At 28.3% G+C, this 21722-nt stretch overlaps 1 protein-coding gene across 1 annotated transcript in view; it reads right to left on the bottom strand.

Annotated features, from left to right (window-relative positions):
• Positions 1–21722, bottom strand: part of LOC111637900 (E3 ubiquitin-protein ligase MYCBP2-like) — a 263246-nt gene that overhangs the window by 221679 nt on the left and 19845 nt on the right. The window contains 3 exon segments of the mRNA XM_023383504.1: positions 934–1104; positions 5983–6227; positions 14028–14232. Coding sequence (XP_023239272.1) covers positions 934–1104; positions 5983–6227; positions 14028–14232 — 621 coding nt within the window.

Raw genomic sequence — 21722 nt, 5'->3', positions numbered from 1 at the left:
AGAAAAAAGTGTTGAAGGTTTTATATTACTTACTTACAGAAGTTCTAGCTTTCCGTGCATAGAATATTTAAAATAAAATACAATTAAAATAATATATACAGTAGAACCTCGATTATCTGGACTAATTGGGGATGAAGGTAGTCCGGATAAGGAAAATCCGGATAATAGAAACAAATACTTTAATTTGTCTTTTAATGATAATACAACACGTTTTCTTTTCGATGACATATCGGTAATATTAAAAGTAAATACTGTATTTAAACCGTGATCAAATTTTCAAGAAACAAACGTTCGTATCGAATTTGGACTACTACTGACCAACGCTAACATACTACCTATTGTTTAAAAGGCCCTCTGGTAGCGCAAGAAGACGGATTTTATAAAATAAATTGCAGTCGAAACTGCATTTTTATGAATAAAAATTTGACAAACTATTTATCATTTTATGACAAATAAAATTTTTTTGTCGCATTCGCGGCTTTTAAATAATGCGTAATCCTTCAAAACGCGAGGCCCTTCGGACCGCCAGGCATAGGCGGTGGCCCACGTCGCCCATGCCTTACACCGCCCTTGGTCATAGAAATGATGTAATTTGAATATAAATTATTTATAAATACGTATGTCAAGTTATATTTTTATTACGACGCAAAATATATTTAAGAGTTTACTGTGCTGGGTGAGACGTTGTAGAAACAAAAAGTTATGCATTCCATCACGTACATAAACAGTATCGTAATTCGCCAAGTGCAAATCAGCAAATTCGTAAAATTTTTGTTTATTTTGAACAATCCGGATAATTGAAAATCCGGATAATAGAGGTCCGGATAATTGAGGTTCTACTGTATATATATAAAATGAACAGAAAATAATATAAAATTTTTTATTTTTTAAAGTTAGTTATTCGAAACAAAAAATATTTTAATGTTTGCGTACCGAGTACAGCAACTTTTTCCGATGTTTCTTGTCTAAGTGCCAAATTTCGAACACCTGGATGACCGGACTTCATCGCTTTTATCGACTGGAGCATTTGCTTTCTTCTTTGGCGAATGCGATATTCTTCTATTCTCCTTCGTAATCTGTCTTCTAAGCGTGCTCCAGCTCTTCCTAAACCAATTCATTTATATATATTTCATTATAAGATATTAAGTTAAAGATAAAACAAAAAATTTGAAATTTAAAATAAAGAGAGTATTTTTTCATAAATGAAAAATACAAGTCAAAAAATAAAGTAAAAATGTAATTTTGTACATATAAAAATGATTGTAAAATCATTTTTATGTGTACTAAAAAGTACACATAAAAATGATAACTTTTTTCATATTATTAAAGATATTAAAGATTACACAATAATTTTGTGTATGCTTTAATATCTTTATCCCATTGTTATGCTCTATATATATTTCAATCTTCCTCTCATAAACTTGTCTGAAAAACATGTACAAGGTTCAAGAAGTTTCCAGACTGATGAGACTTCATGAACAATGTCAACAATACTTCAATGTGTGTGGTAAAGGTAAAGGGCAGCTTTTGAGCTATATGCAATTGGACTAGATATGTGGTCAGTGACTTAGAGAAAGCATGATAGCCAAACAATCAAATCTGTATGGCTTTGTCAAATTGTGATGGATTGTTTTGAGCAGCAAATTAACATTAAATCCAGCCAGACTGTCAAAATTGGTCATGGAAACACTAGAGATATTGCAAACAGTGTATTGAAACCAGAAAATTGCATATTTATCAGTGTTTGAGTTGTTTGTGAGATTCAAAAATGGCTAGGACTTAGTGGATGACAATAACCATTTCCACATCAAAACACAAGGAAATTGTGCATAAATTGCATAAAGTTGTTCAACATAATGATCAAGAATGTGTTGCCATGATTGCAGAGGAAGTAGGAATTTCAGTGATAAGTTTCCTTGCCATTCTTATGGATGACCAGCAGATGCATTGCATCTGCCAAAACATTATCCCAAGGAAATTTATTGAAGACCAATAAGACGAGCAAATGATTATCAGTGGGAAACTAATTGATGGTAGATCAAGATCCAAATTTCATCACAAGCAATAAGTCATGGTGCTTTTTTTATGATCCACAATGCAAACAACGATCAATATTATGGAAATCAAAATCCTCCACAAAAAACAAAAAATGCTTTAACAGGAAGGACTGCTTGAAGAGCAAAGTAATGCTAAAAATTTTTTTGATTGGAAATACTTCATGATTTTGAATTCATTCCCAATGGTTTGACATTCGCCAAGCAAAGGTACAAAGAGGTGTTTGCTTGTCTGCATGATGCCTTCTATCTGAAGTGATCAGAAACGACCAGAAATGTAAGCAGCAAAAAAACTACATACTGCAACTTAACAATGCTTATGCACAGCGGTCGCTTCTTGTAAAGTAACAACTTGTAAAACATGGCAGGACACCACTGCCTTACCTTCATTATTCCTCTGACTTAGCATCTTGTAAATTTTACTTCTTCCTAAAGATAAAAGATCGTGTGAAGAGTGACATTTCAGAACTTCTGAAGAAATCGAGGCCACTGTGAAAATCATGCTAAAGGAGGTGGTAAAAATGGTTTTAAAAAATGTTTTGAGGATCTTTATAGGCACTGGCATAAGTGTGTGATTGCCCACGAAGATTATTTTGAACCTGATAGTATTTGATTTCCTGGATGTGCAACCTTGCTGAAAATATAGATGGAAGTTCTGGTAGCAGTTCTGACTATTTTAAATAGCAAGAGTTAACATTAACAAAACAGATTTTTTTTTATTTTAATGCTAATATTTGTATTCCTGATGTAAATTTTTATCAAGACATAAGCATGCATGAATAATCAGCACATAGATAATCAAGAATATACTGTATTTCAGATAATGGAATCATGTTTACATTAAAGAGAAAATGGAAAATTGGAATGGTAAAGAAAAGCTTTAAAATCAAAAACATTGAAGAACAATAAGAAAATATGAAATGTATGGAGTGTACGTTTTAGTGAATGCGGGCATAAGAAATATATTTAGATAAAACTATAAATGATTTATAATTTTATCTAAAATAGTTTTAATGTTTCTACTTGAAATTCGAAATGAAAGGACATCACACAAATCTTATGGGAAATGGATATGAGTGAATTTGGCTGAATCTTTGATATTATTGTTCTAGTGGTCGTAATGAAAGTTTCCATAAACAGAAAGTAAAGAAATGGGTAGTTTTTGAATTACTGAGCATCCAAGATGAAAAAAACAGCTTTATTTGTGTAAATCATGAAGCCCTAAATCTTTTGTGTTCCAAAATATAAAATAATATGTTCTGCAACAGAATTCCTTTCAACTGTTATCAAATGTTGGTGGGGAGAGTCTCATTCAAGATGGGTGTCCATGCACTACATAGTAAAGTATACTGTATCTACTAGTATGGTATGAACCCAAATGGTATGAGAATCAAATCTGCATGTATCACATAATAAATGATTTCCTGGTAATATGCCAAACAGCAATAACATTTGAAAATACATCATTTTTTGAAATAAAAATGCTTTATGGCTTCACAACCAGGATCGTATATAGACATTTTTCATTGAAGGAGTTGGAGGGATGCAAAGACTGATTTTGTCAAGTGATAACTAGGACTGATATTGATAGTTCATACAAAATACTAGCCAAGAAAGCTGGCTCTTCTCTCCATTCTGTATGCCCTTTCTTTATACTTCTTTCCGTATAAATACATTATATTTTTAGGTGGTATGACTTTGCTGAATTTGCAAATTTCCCTCCCAGTAGGTTCTCCCCTACATATGATATGAATTATGTTGTTTTTGCATCTCAGAAAAAATAACTCTTACTTTTAACCTTGTAACCGGAGTGGTTGTGTCATATGTCAGTGAACATTTTCGACGCCCCTTCTCATCTCAGATGCTTGATAACTCAAAAACTGTCCATTATGCCTGCGCCTGTGGGTACTTTTGATATAAACCACAAGAACTACATAATATCAAAGTTTCAGCCAAATCCACCAGGACCTATTTCCCATAAGGTTTGCACAGGATCCTTTCCTATTTGTTATCAGTGAAACAATGTGATGCAGATATTAATGATATAATAAACATGTAAAGTACTATATTATTTTTCCAACTTTTCCAACGATTATCGACACTACTGCGTGCTGGAAATAGCCATTCCCTAACGGGTACTTTACGCGGATTCGCGTTAGTGTGCCAGGCCTGGACTTTAAGCGTGCACCGAATTAAATAATGACAAAGTTTGTCAATAACAAAAATCAAATATTTAATTAAACTTCTAGTAATAAACTATATACAGTATTTAGTAAAAATCAAACAATAATTTATTCAATGAAATTCAACAAGAATCAACCCGACAAAACTCAAATCAATCTATTTCTAACTTAATTCTATTCCCCTTTGGAATTCGACAAAAATCAAAGACTTAACTTATAAACAATATTTCTTATAAATTAAAGATCCTAATCGTCACCTCAATATACTAGGAACCTATTTCCTCAAACTCTCAAGACTTTCTATAATCGTCGATCCATAAATCGAATAACTTCAAAATCGCCTTGGAACTATTTGATCCTATCGGACACCTCTCTCGTTCACTGCTACGAAGCTCACCAAAGCTCGTTGCTATCAGGAGTTCACCTCGTTCATCTTCACTTGAGACTCGGGATTTATAGTGTGAGGTGACGTCACAATTCTGAATGAGATCACTCTCCTCATTTACATACTTAACGCTAACAATAAACTTTTTTCGTTTGTCTGGCAGCCTATTTTCCGACAATACTCTCTAACCTTTTACATTATTCTTTTTCACAATTTTCGGGACGTTTTTTATTCTTTAAGGTTTAGCGAGTCCCTAATTCGTGCTTGTGGGGTCTCCCCCCTTTTCTCGGTGCGGACTTACTTTTTTCCGCTTGGGGAAGCGCAAGTGTGCGCGAGTTTTTCTACGGCGCTTTTCTTTCGTTGGTGAGTTGGTTTTTCTTCTATTTTTAAGTTACTAAGGTGAATGGTGAGGAAACCTTCGTCCTAACAAAACATAAGCCCCAAACAAAATAGAATAATAAGCAAAATAAAAGTAAATAAAAATAACGTTCGGACTTGGTTCCTTACAAACAGAACTATAAATAACTACATGAAATAAATATATGATGTCTTATCTATTAAGTGTAAGTAAATTATAGGAAATATAACAGTTTGTGTTTTAGTAGTAAAGAATAATGCTGTGTAATGCAAAATATTGAACAATTAAAAAGTGCCAGGATAGAGACTGAATGCGAGAAAGCTGCACTAGATCACAAATCCCAAAGGAGTCAAATACGGCATTTTCAAGGGTTAAAAAATAGTCAGGGGTCAGTTGGGATCGATTGAAGATCGAATTAAATATCAGTTCATCTAAAGAAATATCCTGACTCCTTTACTAATTTGAGCTTCTTTCCTTTATACCTGTGGTGTCATCATTTCCAGTTCTGAGTGATAACATATACTATAAATATATAATACTATCAATGAATCTTTATGTTTAACTAAATCTTCAGTTCACCTATATAGTTTTTACAGACAAATTTTGAAGATAAAAAGTATAAAATTTCAAAAATATTTTATGACATGATATTGCTTTACATGTTGTGAATAGAAAGTTCACAACATAAAAAGCAAAAATCCAACTTTTAATACAATAATTTCATTTAAATTGGTAGTACTTTAAACACAACTGTACATATACATTGGTTGTTTATAGCTGATTTTGGTATTTTGTTCCTGCCTTATAATAGATGAAAAGATAAAAAAGATGACTGTCATTATACTACTGAATATAAAAGTTTTGATTTTTTCTATACTTAAATTATATGCCATAATTTAAAAATTACAGAAAAACTCTTTTTTTTAATTAGCTTTTTCTTTAGCCTAATGAAAAGTTCTCTCGTATACAGAACAAACAATATTTAAAAAAATAAATTCTCACCTCCGTATCTGACATCAAAAACAATAATATCGGCTTGCTTATTGTCAACTAGTCCCCCGGCTACTAATTGACCCCACGCGGCATCTGCATCTTGATCATTCTCTCTTGCACAACTTCGACAACAGCCACAGTCAATACAGCCAGAATCACCAGCTCCACATCCACATGGCCTAGAAAGAAGTAAAGCAGGTGTGGCTGACTCTCTTGAATTCTTTCCATTCATTCGATTGAAACCACTGGCCACACTAGCAGAATAAACATTGATAAAATTCAAATTTACAATTAGATATTTAAATTTTTATGAAAATTCCAAAGTTCTTCACATCACATCAGTTGTAAAATGTGTCCAATTTGCTAACATTACCGGTATCTGACTTTCATAATAATAAAAATAACTCTGTATATATGTAGTTTTTTTTTCTTAAAGAAGCTAAACTTTTTTCTAAAATTACACTTTTTGGTACTACTTTTCGGACTTTTATACAAATTTTAACATACAGATATTTAAGCATTGAGTAACAAACTTAATAATTACATAGTTATACAAGCTGGAAATATGTGTTCAAATTCAAAATTACTCACCTAAAAAACAATTTATTTTTGCAATTACTTTTCTTATTCACGTGTAATTTTTAGTGATTGCTTTAACTAATTAATTTCGAACAAGTCTTAAACAAAATGTACATAAATTGTAAACTACAAGGTGTCCAAAAATTACTGTGCAGTGAGAAATTTGTAATGTCATTAAAGTTATATATATGATATTACATACAAGACCATAACCAGACAACATATGGTATTATATACAAGACCCCACCACCGGATGGATTATGTTTAACCTTTTCTCATATGATGGAGAACGAGTAGCCTTATATAAAAGGTCGACTCGGCCACAGAATTGTTATTTTCCTAATGTGTGAATGAAAAAACTAAGTTAAAAGACACATTTGTATGAATTGTCTACTCAAGAATTTTTCTTAAATTTTGTAAACTTAAATTTGTTCTGGCTAATTTTTATAAAAAGACTCATAAGTTGTCCATTCAGTATCAGCTGATTGTATAGTATTGCATACAACTCATTGGTCTTGTATGCAATATCATATATATAACTTTAATGTCACTACAAATTTCTCACTGCACAGTCATTTTTCAGATATCCCAATAGGTTCAATATATTTATTAAAAAAAATGTTTGCTAATCATAGATTTTCTTTTTCTAATTAATGTATCTGATAATATCTTTTTAAGGAAACTTTTATTTCAAATTAAATGTTCTCTTCACTGATCACCATTATTTATGACCAATAAATATGCCATGACAGAAATAACTAATGTTACAAAATTATATTTGTTTTATTTTTATTTAACTCTGCTTTTGATCTGAACAAAGACAAAACTTATTTGTAATTATTATTCTTCAGATACCTTTGCTATTTCTATCTCCTAAAATAATTTATATTACGTAAGCATTAAAGTCTACAATAGACAACTACAACCAGAGTAATAAAATCAATTGAATTGTGATCTATTATTTTTTAAGCTATGTTAAGATTTTTCACTGTAAATAAAAGGTGAATTCCAGAAAAAGGTTATGTCATCATCTTGAGTGAAGAGTAAATGTTATACATCATCCCAGATTTTAGACAGTTTGTAATTTGAATCTATCATCCAACAGCTTGTTTCTTGTTAACAGATCAACCTTTCCTCTATTTGAACACTTCTAGTTGCTTTCCAACTAATTTATGTTATTGTTAAATTAATACATACAGGCTCTTCCAAAATGAATGCTACCATTTTAAATTATTGTATTATCTGAAAACATTGTAATGTACATTAAAACACTAAAAAACAGTCCAAGTTTCAGATGTGCCCATTACAATTTCTCAATGTGTGCATTCCATGTCAAACAGCTCACATCCAACCGATACTCAAATTCTTCCTACACCTTCTACAGCATATCTGTTGTCACTCCTCCCACATCAGTTATAATTCTTCGGCTCCTGCAGATTATACATGTTGAACAATGATGAATGATTCAGACTTTGCAAACTGCAGAAATCAAAACATCTTCTGTATTGTGGAATCACCATTTTCACTTATGACATTTCCTTAAGGAATCAAAAACAAGACGTCTGAATATAGATAGGAGATGAAACACAAAGTTACTCTATCAATTGGTGTATACAGCATACTTCTTGGATAATGATTAACATAATTATGCACTTTAAAATTCATTATGAAAGATCCCATATATTTTTTCTTTAATTCTATAAATCATTGTGTTATGAGATTAGATATCACTTTTTATAAAAGTGACTGATTATATTCAGCAAACATTGCTAATTTTAGCTTTGTATTAGACAAGACAACATCATAATTCATTTCTGATTTCAACATATTAATAAATTCATTAACCAAATTGTATGTTATGCTTATATAGCTCCACTAGCTGTTACCCGCGACTTCGCCTGTGCGAATTTTGCAAGCAAACACTATTTATATTCAGTATTTCAACAACCATAGTAATTGTTATATAACACCTACAACTGAGAATGATGAGAATTGCTGAGAATCAAATAAACTGTTTTCAATTTGATCAATTTTCTGGAACATTTACAATTGTTATATAATCAAACCAACATGCAATAACAAATTCGAATTTAAAACGGTTCGAACATTTGGTTAAAAAACCAAAATATATAAAAATATTTATAACAATGTCTGAAATGTTATAAATTTAATACACCTAAGTACACAACAAAGACTAAACGTAGTTGAAAACAAAAAATTGCATCTAAAATAGTACAGAAGGTTAAACCTTAGTCCTCTCCCTCTCTCCCATGGGGGGATTTTGAAGAATCCCTTCTTAGTGTGTGTCTTCATGACGTACCCTAACTGTGTACCAAATTTCACCTCTTTAGGTTCAGCAGTTTTCTCTGGGCAATAATGAATCAATCACTCAGTCAGTCAGGACAAGTAATTTTACATATTTAGATTAAAAATATTTCTTTTATCTTACTATTAAAATCATCATTTAAATATAATAAAGTCATGAAACTTAATGTAAGATATTCCAATGAACTAAATTACTACTCAAGAAAATATATGAAATGAATGTAACAATGCATACTGCTCCATTACAAAACTAAAAGCAATAGAAGAAAATAGATCACTGTATTCTAAATGAAAACTTTTTAAAGTTGAATATTTAATTCTTCTAATAATTAGGATGTAAAATGTTAATATGGTTTCAATTTTAATATTTTATTACATTTCAATCAAACCATAACAAAAACATTGTTCTTTGTCACATTATTCTGGGAATGTGATAGCTCTGTAAGATGAATTGATTAGTTAAACACTAAGTTCTAAAGAAGCGATAAAATATTTTTGTTATTAAACAAAAAGTTAACATTTTCAAAATGTTCATCACTCCATCAGACTGCTATAGTTTAATGTTTGAATTGCAGCAGCATTTTAAATCAGTTATTCAGTTCAAGTGTACAGGACAAATATATGACATAGATATAACTCTTCTTAAATTCTACAACATATTTTTTCCTAATTATACACTTATAATCTAAATAAGTTTTTACATTTTTATTTCAACAGCATTAAATGGATTAAATTAATATGGCTGCTTACGCCTTTGACAATTTCGTCAAGGTTCAGTAGGACGAAGATAAGCTTATCAGGTGTATCAGTACTAAGCATCATCTCTGACACATTGAGGCCCTCAAAACCTATAAATCAATTATTTTCTTGTAATTCTGATTATACATATTCTGTCCCTTCTTTCTTAATTAGTAAACCAAATGATTTTGGTACAGATCTATTTCAAATTTCAACTGTCTAGAACTGAAGCAAACCAAGTAGCCATGCTAGCATTTGACACAATTTTTTTTATTATTCTCTGTCTAATATAAATTAATTTTGAATCACTACAACAACATCATTTCAGCATCCCCATTCAGTCATTACACAAGTAATTATGTAATTATGGAATAGAAGATATGTACCAAAATCACTTGGTTTACTAATTAAGAAAGAACCAACAGAATATCTATAAATCAACACCTGAGTGGAAGTCTATCAACTACAGGAACCTAAACATGATATTAATTGCTTGGAAGTCCTGGTTTAAAAACTACACAATATAATGCAGTTGTATGTAGCTGAGTGAGTGATTTATTGAAGCAATTATTTAATGAACTATAAATTAATACTTTTAACAAACCAAATTATTTGTGATTGTTTACAAAGGAAAGTAATATTTTCATAATTTTCCTGTATAATTTCATATCGTATTGATGAATTCGCCCAATTTAGTTTTATATTAAAACAAATTGTAAATTTGAATTTTATATGAAAACCAGCTCACAGATAGATGCTGGAATGCAAAGCTATATTAATAAGCATAATCATAATTATTTATAAGCATATATAGCTTATTTAACATATATTTAAAGCATTTTTCAAGCATTGATTTTAAATATTTACATAAGTAACTTTATTTTAAAGATAATAAAAGTTAAAAGTAATTAACATCAATATATATCATAAGTAATTAATGCTATTATTATTACATTATGAAAATCTGAATTTATGATATATCTTGCAAAAATAATATATTTCTATTATATGAAATTTTATCAATGGTGTGCAGATTCATTAGCAAAAGATGAATAAACAATTATAAAAAAAGTTATCTGAATAATAAATAAATAAATTTTGTGATAAATTCATCTGTTATAGGTGCATTATTGCAGTTATCAAAAAATTATGCTTGGATAAAAATAAAATAAAACAGCTTAAAATATTAAAAAATAAAATGTTTTAATTAGGATTAAACTTTCTAAGATGAATAATTTAGAATTTGAACAGATATCAATAGCTTATAATCTGATTCACATATTAATTACAAAATTACAAGTACCAAACGAGCAGCCAAATTCTTTATCGGACTATAGGGCAAAATAATTACAAAGAAAATTTACAGGAGGCTAGCTTAGTAATTATTTAGCCTTACAGCCCGATAAAGAATTTGCCCGTTTGTTCGATATTTCAAATAACTATCGGGTTAGTTGTATTATTTATAAAATTACAAGTATTTTGTACAATTAACAGATACTGCAAAACTGAATGAGATTATATTGAAAGCACAGACAACAAATTAACTGAATTACAGGTGTTATGTTAATTCAGTTAAATTGTGTTCTGTAACAATTCAGTTAAAAGAATTCAATTTAATATAAGAACAAATGTTTTCAAATGTCTTTAACAGCCATCATCAGGTTATAGAATGTTACATAAAACAAAATTTAAATAAAATGAAACATTCCATAATCTGAAGATGGCTGTTAAAGACAGTTGAGTTGAAAACACTTGTTCTTATAATAAGATGGTTCCTTTTAATTAAATTACAGGTGTTAGTTTGCAGTTTTAATATTTTGTACAAAATTTCTTTCATCCTCATTTAATTATTTCATAGGGTAAGTACCATTTATTTAAAATTTTACAGATCTGTGATTAAAAGAATAATTTTCTGATCCTTTCTGTCAGAGAATTTTCAAATAATACATCTTTCAGAGCCTTTCATTTAACCTTTAATCTTTCTTAACTATGGAGTAATCATAACCAAATTTTTTTGTTATTGTGTAAATCATTAACAATATTTATTTGCATAAAAATACAGCAAATCAAATTAACAAAATTTTAATTTTTTTGAGATTTATTTAAAAACAAACTGGAAATAACAAGTTACAAAGATCAGAAATCTGAAAGATATATTGCCCAACTGATGGTAAATCCCTTGCTATAAAGGATCGGAAAAATTTTTGGGGTATAAAAAATACCACATTAGAAAAAATAATTGGTGATTTTGAAAAATTTAAACTTTTGTCATATAAAATTTAATAAATTATTCAAAATTATATTTTTTTTGTGAAATTATTCATCAAAATATTGATTTTCAATATCTTATAACTTCAAGCTTGGACTAATATTTTTCAACAGATTAAAATGATGTGCATCTGAAATAATAATATAGAAAATAAAAATAATAAAGCAAACTAAATGCCATTGTACAAATAATAATATAATATAATATATTAAATATATAAAAAATAAAATACAAATATCTTATGAGATAAAGTTTTGATTTTTAAAAATGATAGAAAAACAATTTCATGCTGGATATTTGAATATGGGTGTTAAAAATTTATACATGAAATGTAGTATCAGAAGCAGAAAGCAAATTGTAATTAAAAGAGAAAAATATAAATTCTTGTTTAAAATTATTTCTGATTAATTAAAAATTATTCTTAAATAAACATATTATATTTTGACATTGTTTAACATTTAATTTTACAGAATACAAATTCACACCTTAGACATCAATTCCAGCAAAAAGTTTAATGAAATAAAAACATTTTTATCTAATTTGATAGGTCCTCATCAGTTGAGTATTCCAAAATAGAATATATTTGAATACCAATAGAATAGAACAACATAACAATAAAATAATAATGTAGAAGTGCTTCATTGAAGGAAATTAAGTTAGAGCTCATACAGAGACCTCCATGTAGTAGATAGCGGATCCACATTCGTGTAATTAATACAGGTGAATTCTATAATCATATATAAAAAATGGGCATACAATAGGCATTATCATCATGGCATTGTATGATAAACTCCAACCTAGCCACAGTTCTGCAGAGTTTGAGAACTAATTTCCTATAATCCTTGGCCAGCGAAGCCATGAGTTGCAATGTAACAAATACAGAAACTAGAGAGAATGTCAGAAAATAAATTCACACCTTAAAAATCAACTCCAGCAAGAATTTTTTTATTCAAATATGTTCTATTTTGGAATACTCAACTGATGAAGACCTATCAAATTAGGTTGAAAATGTTTTTTGTTTGATTAAAATTTTTGATGAAGTTGATTTCTAAGCTGTGAATTTATTTTCTGACATTCCCTCCAGTTTCCACATCTGCTATATATAATTTTGCATGAAGTTCTTTCTAATTAACAATATCTTAAATGGATACGTCAACTAATGTATCAACATTATGTTTTGTGTAAAAATAACCATAATGTTTTAGTTTATGCCAACTTTATTGAGTAAGCAGCATGCTATGCAAGTAAAAGCTATGCTAAAAAATGATGTTACAAGAATCATTGAATAATTTACATTACTGTTGATTAGTATGACATGCAAGTGTATGCCTTAAAGCAGAACATGCAATTTTGAATAGAAATCAGTGTTTTAAGCATTGTATAAATTCTAATAATTATGACAGATATATTATTTACTGTAAGAGTTAATTTTGGCATTTATCTTAGAAAATTATCACACTTATTTTAACAAAGTGATTATCACATTGCTTGAACTTACTATTTTTCTAAACTTATTTACAAATTTTTATAACTGTACTTGATAATTTTGAAAAATATTCTATTATTTTTCTCTAAAAAAAAAAGTAATTTAATATGAACATCCTTATTCTTTTATGTCTTTTAACAAGACAATCACTGATTTTGTTGATCCAACAGTTTGTATTTTCATTATTTTCCAGAAGTTTTTCCTGGTCTAACTAAAAAAGAATGCAGTCATCTAGTCTATGTAAATTGTTATCTATTTTTGTTGGTCAGTGGGAACATTTGTCATTTTTCAATTAATTTTTGTATATATATGAATTGAGTAATATGTTATGTTGTATCCCTAGTCAGAGGGTTCCCTAAAGATTAATAAAAATTGAATAAATTAATCTGTATTAAAACCTCAAGACAGTCAAACTTTTACTTTATTTTAAAATTTGTATCTTGTGGTTTTCATAATCTTGGATTACTTTTAAACACTAAAAATTCAAATATATAAAAATATGTTTGAATTTTCATTTTTACTAATTTATTATTAAGTTAATTTAATATTTACTATGGGAAAAATGAATATGTTAGAGCATAAAAATAATAAATTCTTATACAATCCTTTAAAACTGAATACATTATTTAAATATTTATTATTTAATAATATGCTTACAATCCAGGATTTCTATCAGGTCTTCCACTTGCTATACAACTAGATCCATATCCAGTGCATTCACCACATACAGTACAAACCATGCACTGTTCATGTTTCCATCTGTGTTTTCCTGGAGGGCAAATAAAATCTGGATCTTCAGATTCTAATTCTTCATCTTCACCCTCTTCTTCAGGTGCTGTAGCCATAGCAACAGGCAGCTGAACTGAAAACAATATAATTAATTGAATAAAATATCAAAAACTATGTAAAATTATACAATTGCGCTTTAAAGATTTTTTTATAACTAATTATTATTTTTTAATTTTTAAAAGTAGCAATTTCTAAAAAAATCCAGCAACAAATTGCATAACTTTCCTGACAAGAAAATTTAAAATTATATGTGACACCATCTCTTATTTTATTAAAAACTTTTTACACAGTCAAACCCCAGTTTTTAAACTTAACTTGTTCCTAAAAGTTCTTCGAAAACTAATTTGTTGTAAAACCAAAATAAATTTTCCCATGAGAAACAATATAAAATAGATTAATTCATTCCCAACCACCAAAATTAAGCCTTTCTTTTTTATCTTTCTAACTGTATTTTATGCATAAAAATATCTACAAATGCAATATATTATTATANCCTAACAAAACATAAGCCCCAAACAAAATAGAATAATAAGCAAAATAAAAGTAAATAAAAATAACGTTCGGACTTGGTTCCTTACAAACAGAACTATAAATAACTACATGAAATAAATATATGATGTCTTATCTATTAAGTGTAAGTAAATTATAGGAAATATAACAGTTTGTGTTTTAGTAGTAAAGAATAATGCTGTGTAATGCAAAATATTGAACAATTAAAAAGTGCCAGGATAGAGACTGAATGCGAGAAAGCTGCACTAGATCACAAATCCCAAAGGAGTCAAATACGGCATTTTCAAGGGTTAAAAAATAGTCAGGGGTCAGTTGGGATCGATTGAAGATCGAATTAAATATCAGTTCATCTAAAGAAATATCCTGACTCCTTTACTAATTTGAGCTTCTTTCCTTTATACCTGTGGTGTCATCATTTCCAGTTCTGAGTGATAACATATACTATAAATATATAATACTATCAATGAATCTTTATGTTTAACTAAATCTTCAGTTCACCTATATAGTTTTTACAGACAAATTTTGAAGATAAAAAGTATAAAATTTCAAAAATATTTTATGACATGATATTGCTTTACATGTTGTGAATAGAAAGTTCACAACATAAAAAGCAAAAATCCAACTTTTAATACAATAATTTCATTTAAATTGGTAGTACTTTAAACACAACTGTACATATACATTGGTTGTTTATAGCTGATTTTGGTATTTTGTTCCTGCCTTATAATAGATGAAAAGATAAAAAAGATGACTGTCATTATACTACTGAATATAAAAGTTTTGATTTTTTCTATACTTAAATTATATGCCATAATTTAAAAATTACAGAAAAACTCTTTTTTTTAATTAGCTTTTTCTTTAGCCTAATGAAAAGTTCTCTCGTATACAGAACAAACAATATTTAAAAAAATAAATTCTCACCTCCGTATCTGACATCAAAAACAATAATATCGGCTTGCTTATTGTCAACTAGTCCCCCGGCTACTAATTGACCCCACGCGGCATCTGCATCTTGATCATTCTCTCTTGCACAACTTCGACAACAGCCACAGTCAATACAGCCAGAATCACCAGCTCCACATCCACATGGCCTAGAAAGAAGTAAAGCAGGTGTGGCTGACTCTCTTGAATTCTTTCCATTCATTCGATTGAAACCACTGGCCACACTAGCAGAATAAACATTGATAAAATTCAAATTTACAATTAGATATTTAAATTTTTATGAAAATTCCAAAGTTCTTCACATCACATCAGTTGTAAAATGTGTCCAATTTGCTAACATTACCGGTATCTGACTTTCATAATAATAAAAATAACTCTGTATATATGTAGTTTTTTTTTCTTAAAGAAGCTAAACTTTTTTCTAAAATTACACTTTTTAGTACTACTTTTCGGACTTTTATACAAATTTTAACATACAGATATTTAAGCATTGAGTAACAAACTTAATAATTACATAGTTATACAAGCTGGAAATATGTGTTCAAATTCAAAATTACTCACCTAAAAAACAATTTATTTTTGCAATTACTTTTCTTATTCACGTGTAATTTTTAGTGATTGCTTTAACTAATTAATTTCGAACAAGTCTTAAACAAAATGTACATAAATTGTAAACTACAAGGTGTCCAAAAATTACTGTGCAGTGAGAAATTTGTAATGTCATTAAAGTTATATATATGATATTACATACAAGACCATAACCAGACAACATATGGTATTATATACAAGACCCCACCACCGAATGGATTATGTTTAACCTTTTCTCATATGATGGAGAACGAGTAGCCTTATATAAAAGGTCGACTCGGCCACAGAATTGTTATTTTCCTAATGTGTGAATGAAAAAACTAAGTTAAAAGACACATTTGTATGAATTGTCTACTCAAGAATTTTTCTTAAATTTTGTAAACTTAAATTTGTTCTGGCTAATTTTTATAAAAAGACTCATAAGTTGTCCATTCAGTATCAGCTGATTGTATAGTATTGCATACAACTCATTGGTCTTGTATGCAATATCATATATATAACTTTAATGTCACTACAAATTTCTCACTGCACAGTCATTTTTCAGATATCCCAATAGGTTCAATATATTTATTAAAAAAAATGTTTGCTAATCATAGATTTTCTTTTTCTAATTAATGTATCTGATAATATCTTTTTAAGGAAACTTTTATTTCAAATTAAATGTTCTCTTCACTGATCACCATTATTTATGACCAATAAATATGCCATGACAGAAATAACTAATGTTACAAAATTATATTTGTTTTATTTTTATTTAACTCTGCTTTTGATCTGAACAAAGACAAAACTTATTTGTAATTATTATTCTTCAGATACCTTTGCTATTTCTATCTCCTAAAATAATTTATATTACGTAAGCATTAAAGTCTACAATAGACAACTACAACCAGAGTAATAAAATCAATTGAATTGTGATCTATTATTTTTTAAGCTATGTTAAGATTTTTCACTGTAAATAAAAGGTGAATTCCAGAAAAAGGTTATGTCATCATCTTGAGTGAAGAGTAAATGTTATACATCATCCCAGATTTTAGACAGTTTGTAATTTGAATCTATCATCCAACAGCTTGTTTCTTGTTAACAGATCAACCTTTCCTCTATTTGAACACTTCTAGTTGCTTTCCAACTAATTTATGTTATTGTTAAATTAATACATACAGGCTCTTCCAAAATGAATGCTACCATTTTAAATTATTGTATTATCTGAAAACATTGTAATGTACATTAAAACACTAAAAAACAGTCCAAGTTTCAGATGTGCCCATTACAATTTCTCAATGTGTGCATTCCATGTCAAACAGCTCACATCCAACCGATACTCAAATTCTTCCTACACCTTCTACAGCATATCTGTTGTCACTCCTCCCACATCAGTTATAATTCTTCGGCTCCTGCAGATTATACATGTTGAACAATGATGAATGATTCAGACTTTGCAAACTGCAGAAATCAAAACATCTTCTGTATTGTGGAATCACCATTTTCACTTATGACATTTCCTTAAGGAATCAAAAACAAGACGTCTGAATATAGATAGGAGATGAAACACAAAGTTACTCTATCAATTGGTGTATACAGCATACTTCTTGGATAATGATTAACATAATTATGCACTTTAAAATTCATTATGAAAGATCCCATATATTTTTTCTTTAATTCTATAAATCATTGTGTTATGAGATTAGATATCACTTTTTATAAAAGTGACTGATTATATTCAGCAAACATTGCTAATTTTAGCTTTGTATTAGACAAGACAACATCATAATTCATTTCTGATTTCAACATATTAATAAATTCATTAACCAAATTGTATGTTATGCTTATATAGCTCCACTAGCTGTTACCCGCGACTTCGCCTGTGCGAATTTTGCAAGCAAACACTATTTATATTCAGTATTTCAACAACCATAGTAATTGTTATATAACACCTACAACTGAGAATGATGAGAATTGCTGAGAATCAAATAAACTGTTTTCAATTTGATCAATTTTCTGGAACATTTACAATTGTTATATAATCAAACCAACATGCAATAACAAATTCGAATTTAAAACGGTTCGAACATTTGGTTAAAAAACCAAAATATATAAAAATATTTATAACAATGTCTGAAATGTTATAAATTTAATACACCTAAGTACACAACAAAGACTAAACGTAGTTGAAAACAAAAAATTGCATCTAAAATAGTACAGAAGGTTAAACCTTAGTCCTCTCCCTCTCTCCCATTGGGGGATTTTGAAGCATCCCTTCTTAGTGTGTGTCTTCATGACGTACTCTAACTGTGTACCAAATTTCACCTCTTTAGGTTCAGCAGTTTTCTCTGGGCAATAATGAATCAATCACTCAGTCAGTCAGGACAAGTAATTTTACATATTTAGATTAAAAATATTTCTTTTATCTTACTATTAAAATCATCATTTAAATATAATAAAGTCATGAAACTTAATGTAAGATATTCCAATGAACTAAATTACTACTCAAGAAAATATATGAAATGAATGTAACAATGCATACTGCTCCATTACAAAACTAAAAGCAATAGAAGAAAATAGATCACTGTATTCTAAATGAAAACTTTTTAAAGTTGAATATTTAATTCTTCTAATAATTAGGATGTAAAATGTTAATATGGTTTCAATTTTAATATTTTATTACATTTCAATCAAACCATAACAAAAACATTGTTCTTTGTCACATTATTCTGGGAATGTGATAGCTCTGTAAGATGAATTGATTAGTTAAACACTAAGTTCTAAAGAAGCGATAAAATATTTTTGTTATTAAACAAAAAGTTAACATTTTCAAAATGTTCATCACTCCATCAGACTGCTATAGTTTAATGTTTGAATTGCAGCAGCATTTTAAATCAGTTATTCAGTTCAAGTGTACAGGACAAATATATGACATAGATATAACTCTTCTTAAATTCTACAACATATTTTTTCCTAATTATACACTTATAATCTAAATAAGTTTTTACATTTTTATTTCAACAGCATTAAATGGATTAAATTAATATGGCTGCTTACGCCTTTGACAATTTCGTCAAGGTTCAGTAGGACGAAGATAAGCTTATCAGGTGTATCAGTACTAAGCATCATCTCTGACACATTGAGGCCCTCAAAACCTATAAATCAATTATTTTCTTGTAATTCTGATTATACATATTCTGTCCCTTCTTTCTTAATTAGTAAACCAAATGATTTTGGTACAGATCTATTTCAAATTTCAACTGTCTAGAACTGAAGCAAACCAAGTAGCCATGCTAGCATTTGACACAATTTTTTTTATTATTCTCTGTCTAATATAAATTAATTTTGAATCACTACAACAACATCATTTCAGCATCCCCATTCAGTCATTACACAAGTAATTATGTAATTATGGAATAGAAGATATGTACCAAAATCACTTGGTTTACTAATTAAGAAAGAACCAACAGAATATCTATAAATCAACACCTGAGTGGAAGTCTATCAACTACAGGAACCTAAACATGATATTAATTGCTTGGAAGTCCTGGTTTAAAAACTACACAATATAATGCAGTTGTATGTAGCTGAGTGAGTGATTTATTGAAGCAATTATTTAATGAACTATAAATTAATACTTTTAACAAACCAAATTATTTGTGATTGTTTACAAAGGAAAGTAATATTTTCATAATTTTCCTGTATAATTTCATATCGTATTGATGAATTCGCCCAATTTAGTTTTATATTAAAACAAATTGTAAATTTGAATTTTATATGAAAACCAGCTCACAGATAGATGCTGGAATGCAAAGCTATATTAATAAGCATAATCATAATTATTTATAAGCATATATAGCTTATTTAACATATATTTAAAGCATTTTTCAAGCATTGATTTTAAATATTTACATAAGTAACTTTATTTTAAAGATAATAAAAGTTAAAAGTAATTAACATCAATATATATCATAAGTAATTAATGCTATTATTATTACATTATGAAAATCTGAATTTATGATATATCTTGCAAAAATAATATATTTCTATTATATGAAATTTTATCAATGGTGTGCAGATTCATTAGCAAAAGATGAATAAACAATTATAAAAAAAGTTATCTGAATAATAAATAAATAAATTTTGTGATAAATTCATCTGTTATAGGTGCATTATTGCAGTTATCAAAAAATTATGCTTGGATAAAAATAAAATAAAACAGCTTAAAATATTAAAAAATAAAATGTTTTAATTAGGATTAAACTTTCTAAGATGAATAATTTAGAATTTGAACAGATATCAATAGCTTATAATCTGATTCACATATTAATTACAAAATTACAAGTACCAAACGAGCAGCCAAATTCTTTATCGGACTATAGGGCAAAATAATTACAAAGAAAATTTACAGGAGGCTAGCTTAGTAATTATTTAGCCTTACAGCCCGATAAAGAATTTGCCCGTTTGTTCGATATTTCAAATAACTATCGGGTTAGTTGTATTATTTATAAAATTACAAGTATTTTGTACAATTAACAGATACTGCAAAACTGAATGAGATTATATTGAAAGCACAGACAACAAATTAACTGAATTACAGGTGTTATGTTAATTCAGTTAAATTGTGTTCTGTAACAATTCAGTTAAAAGAATTCAATTTAATATAAGAACAAATGTTTTCAAATGTCTTTAACAGCCATCATCAGGTTATAGAATGTTACATAAAACAAAATTTAAATAAAATGAAACATTCCATAATCTGAAGATGGCTGTTAAAGACAGTTGAGTTGAAAACACTTGTTCTTATAATAAGATGGTTCCTTTTAATTAAATTACAGGTGTTAGTTTGCAGTTTTAATATTTTGTACAAAATTTCTTTCATCCTCATTTAATTATTTCATAGGGTAAGTACCATTTATTTAAAATTTTACAGATCTGTGATTAAAAGAATAATTTTCTGATCCTTTCTGTCAGAGAATTTTCAAATAATACATCTTTCAGAGCCTTTCATTTAACCTTTAATCTTTCTTAACTATGGAGTAATCATAACCAAATTTTTTTGTTATTGTGTAAATCATTAACAATATTTATTTGCATAAAAATACAGCAAATCAAATTAACAAAATTTTAATTTTTTTGAGATTTATTTAAAAACAAACTGGAAATAACAAGTTACAAAGATCAGAAATCTGAAAGATATATTGCCCAACTGATGGTAAATCCCTTGCTATAAAGGATCGGAAAAATTTTTGGGGTATAAAAAATACCACATTAGAAAAAATAATTGGTGATTTTGAAAAATTTAAACTTTTGTCATATAAAATTTAATAAATTATTCAAAATTATATTTTTTTTGTGAAATTATTCATCAAAATATTGATTTTCAATATCTTATAACTTCAAGCTTGGACTAATATTTTTCAACAGATTAAAATGATGTGCATCTGAAATAATAATATAGAAAATAAAAATAATAAAGCAAACTAAATGCCATTGTACAAATAATAATATAATATAATATATTAAATATATAAAAAATAAAAT

This window comes from Centruroides sculpturatus, unplaced genomic scaffold, assembly GCF_000671375.1.
Source record: "Centruroides sculpturatus isolate CEXI.00-Female unplaced genomic scaffold, Cexi_2.0 scaffold1120, whole genome shotgun sequence".
NCBI classification, from domain to species: Eukaryota; Metazoa; Arthropoda; class Arachnida; order Scorpiones; family Buthidae; genus Centruroides; species Centruroides sculpturatus.
Note: the sequence above shows the minus strand (reverse complement) of the source record. Positions and strands in the feature narration are given on the sequence as shown.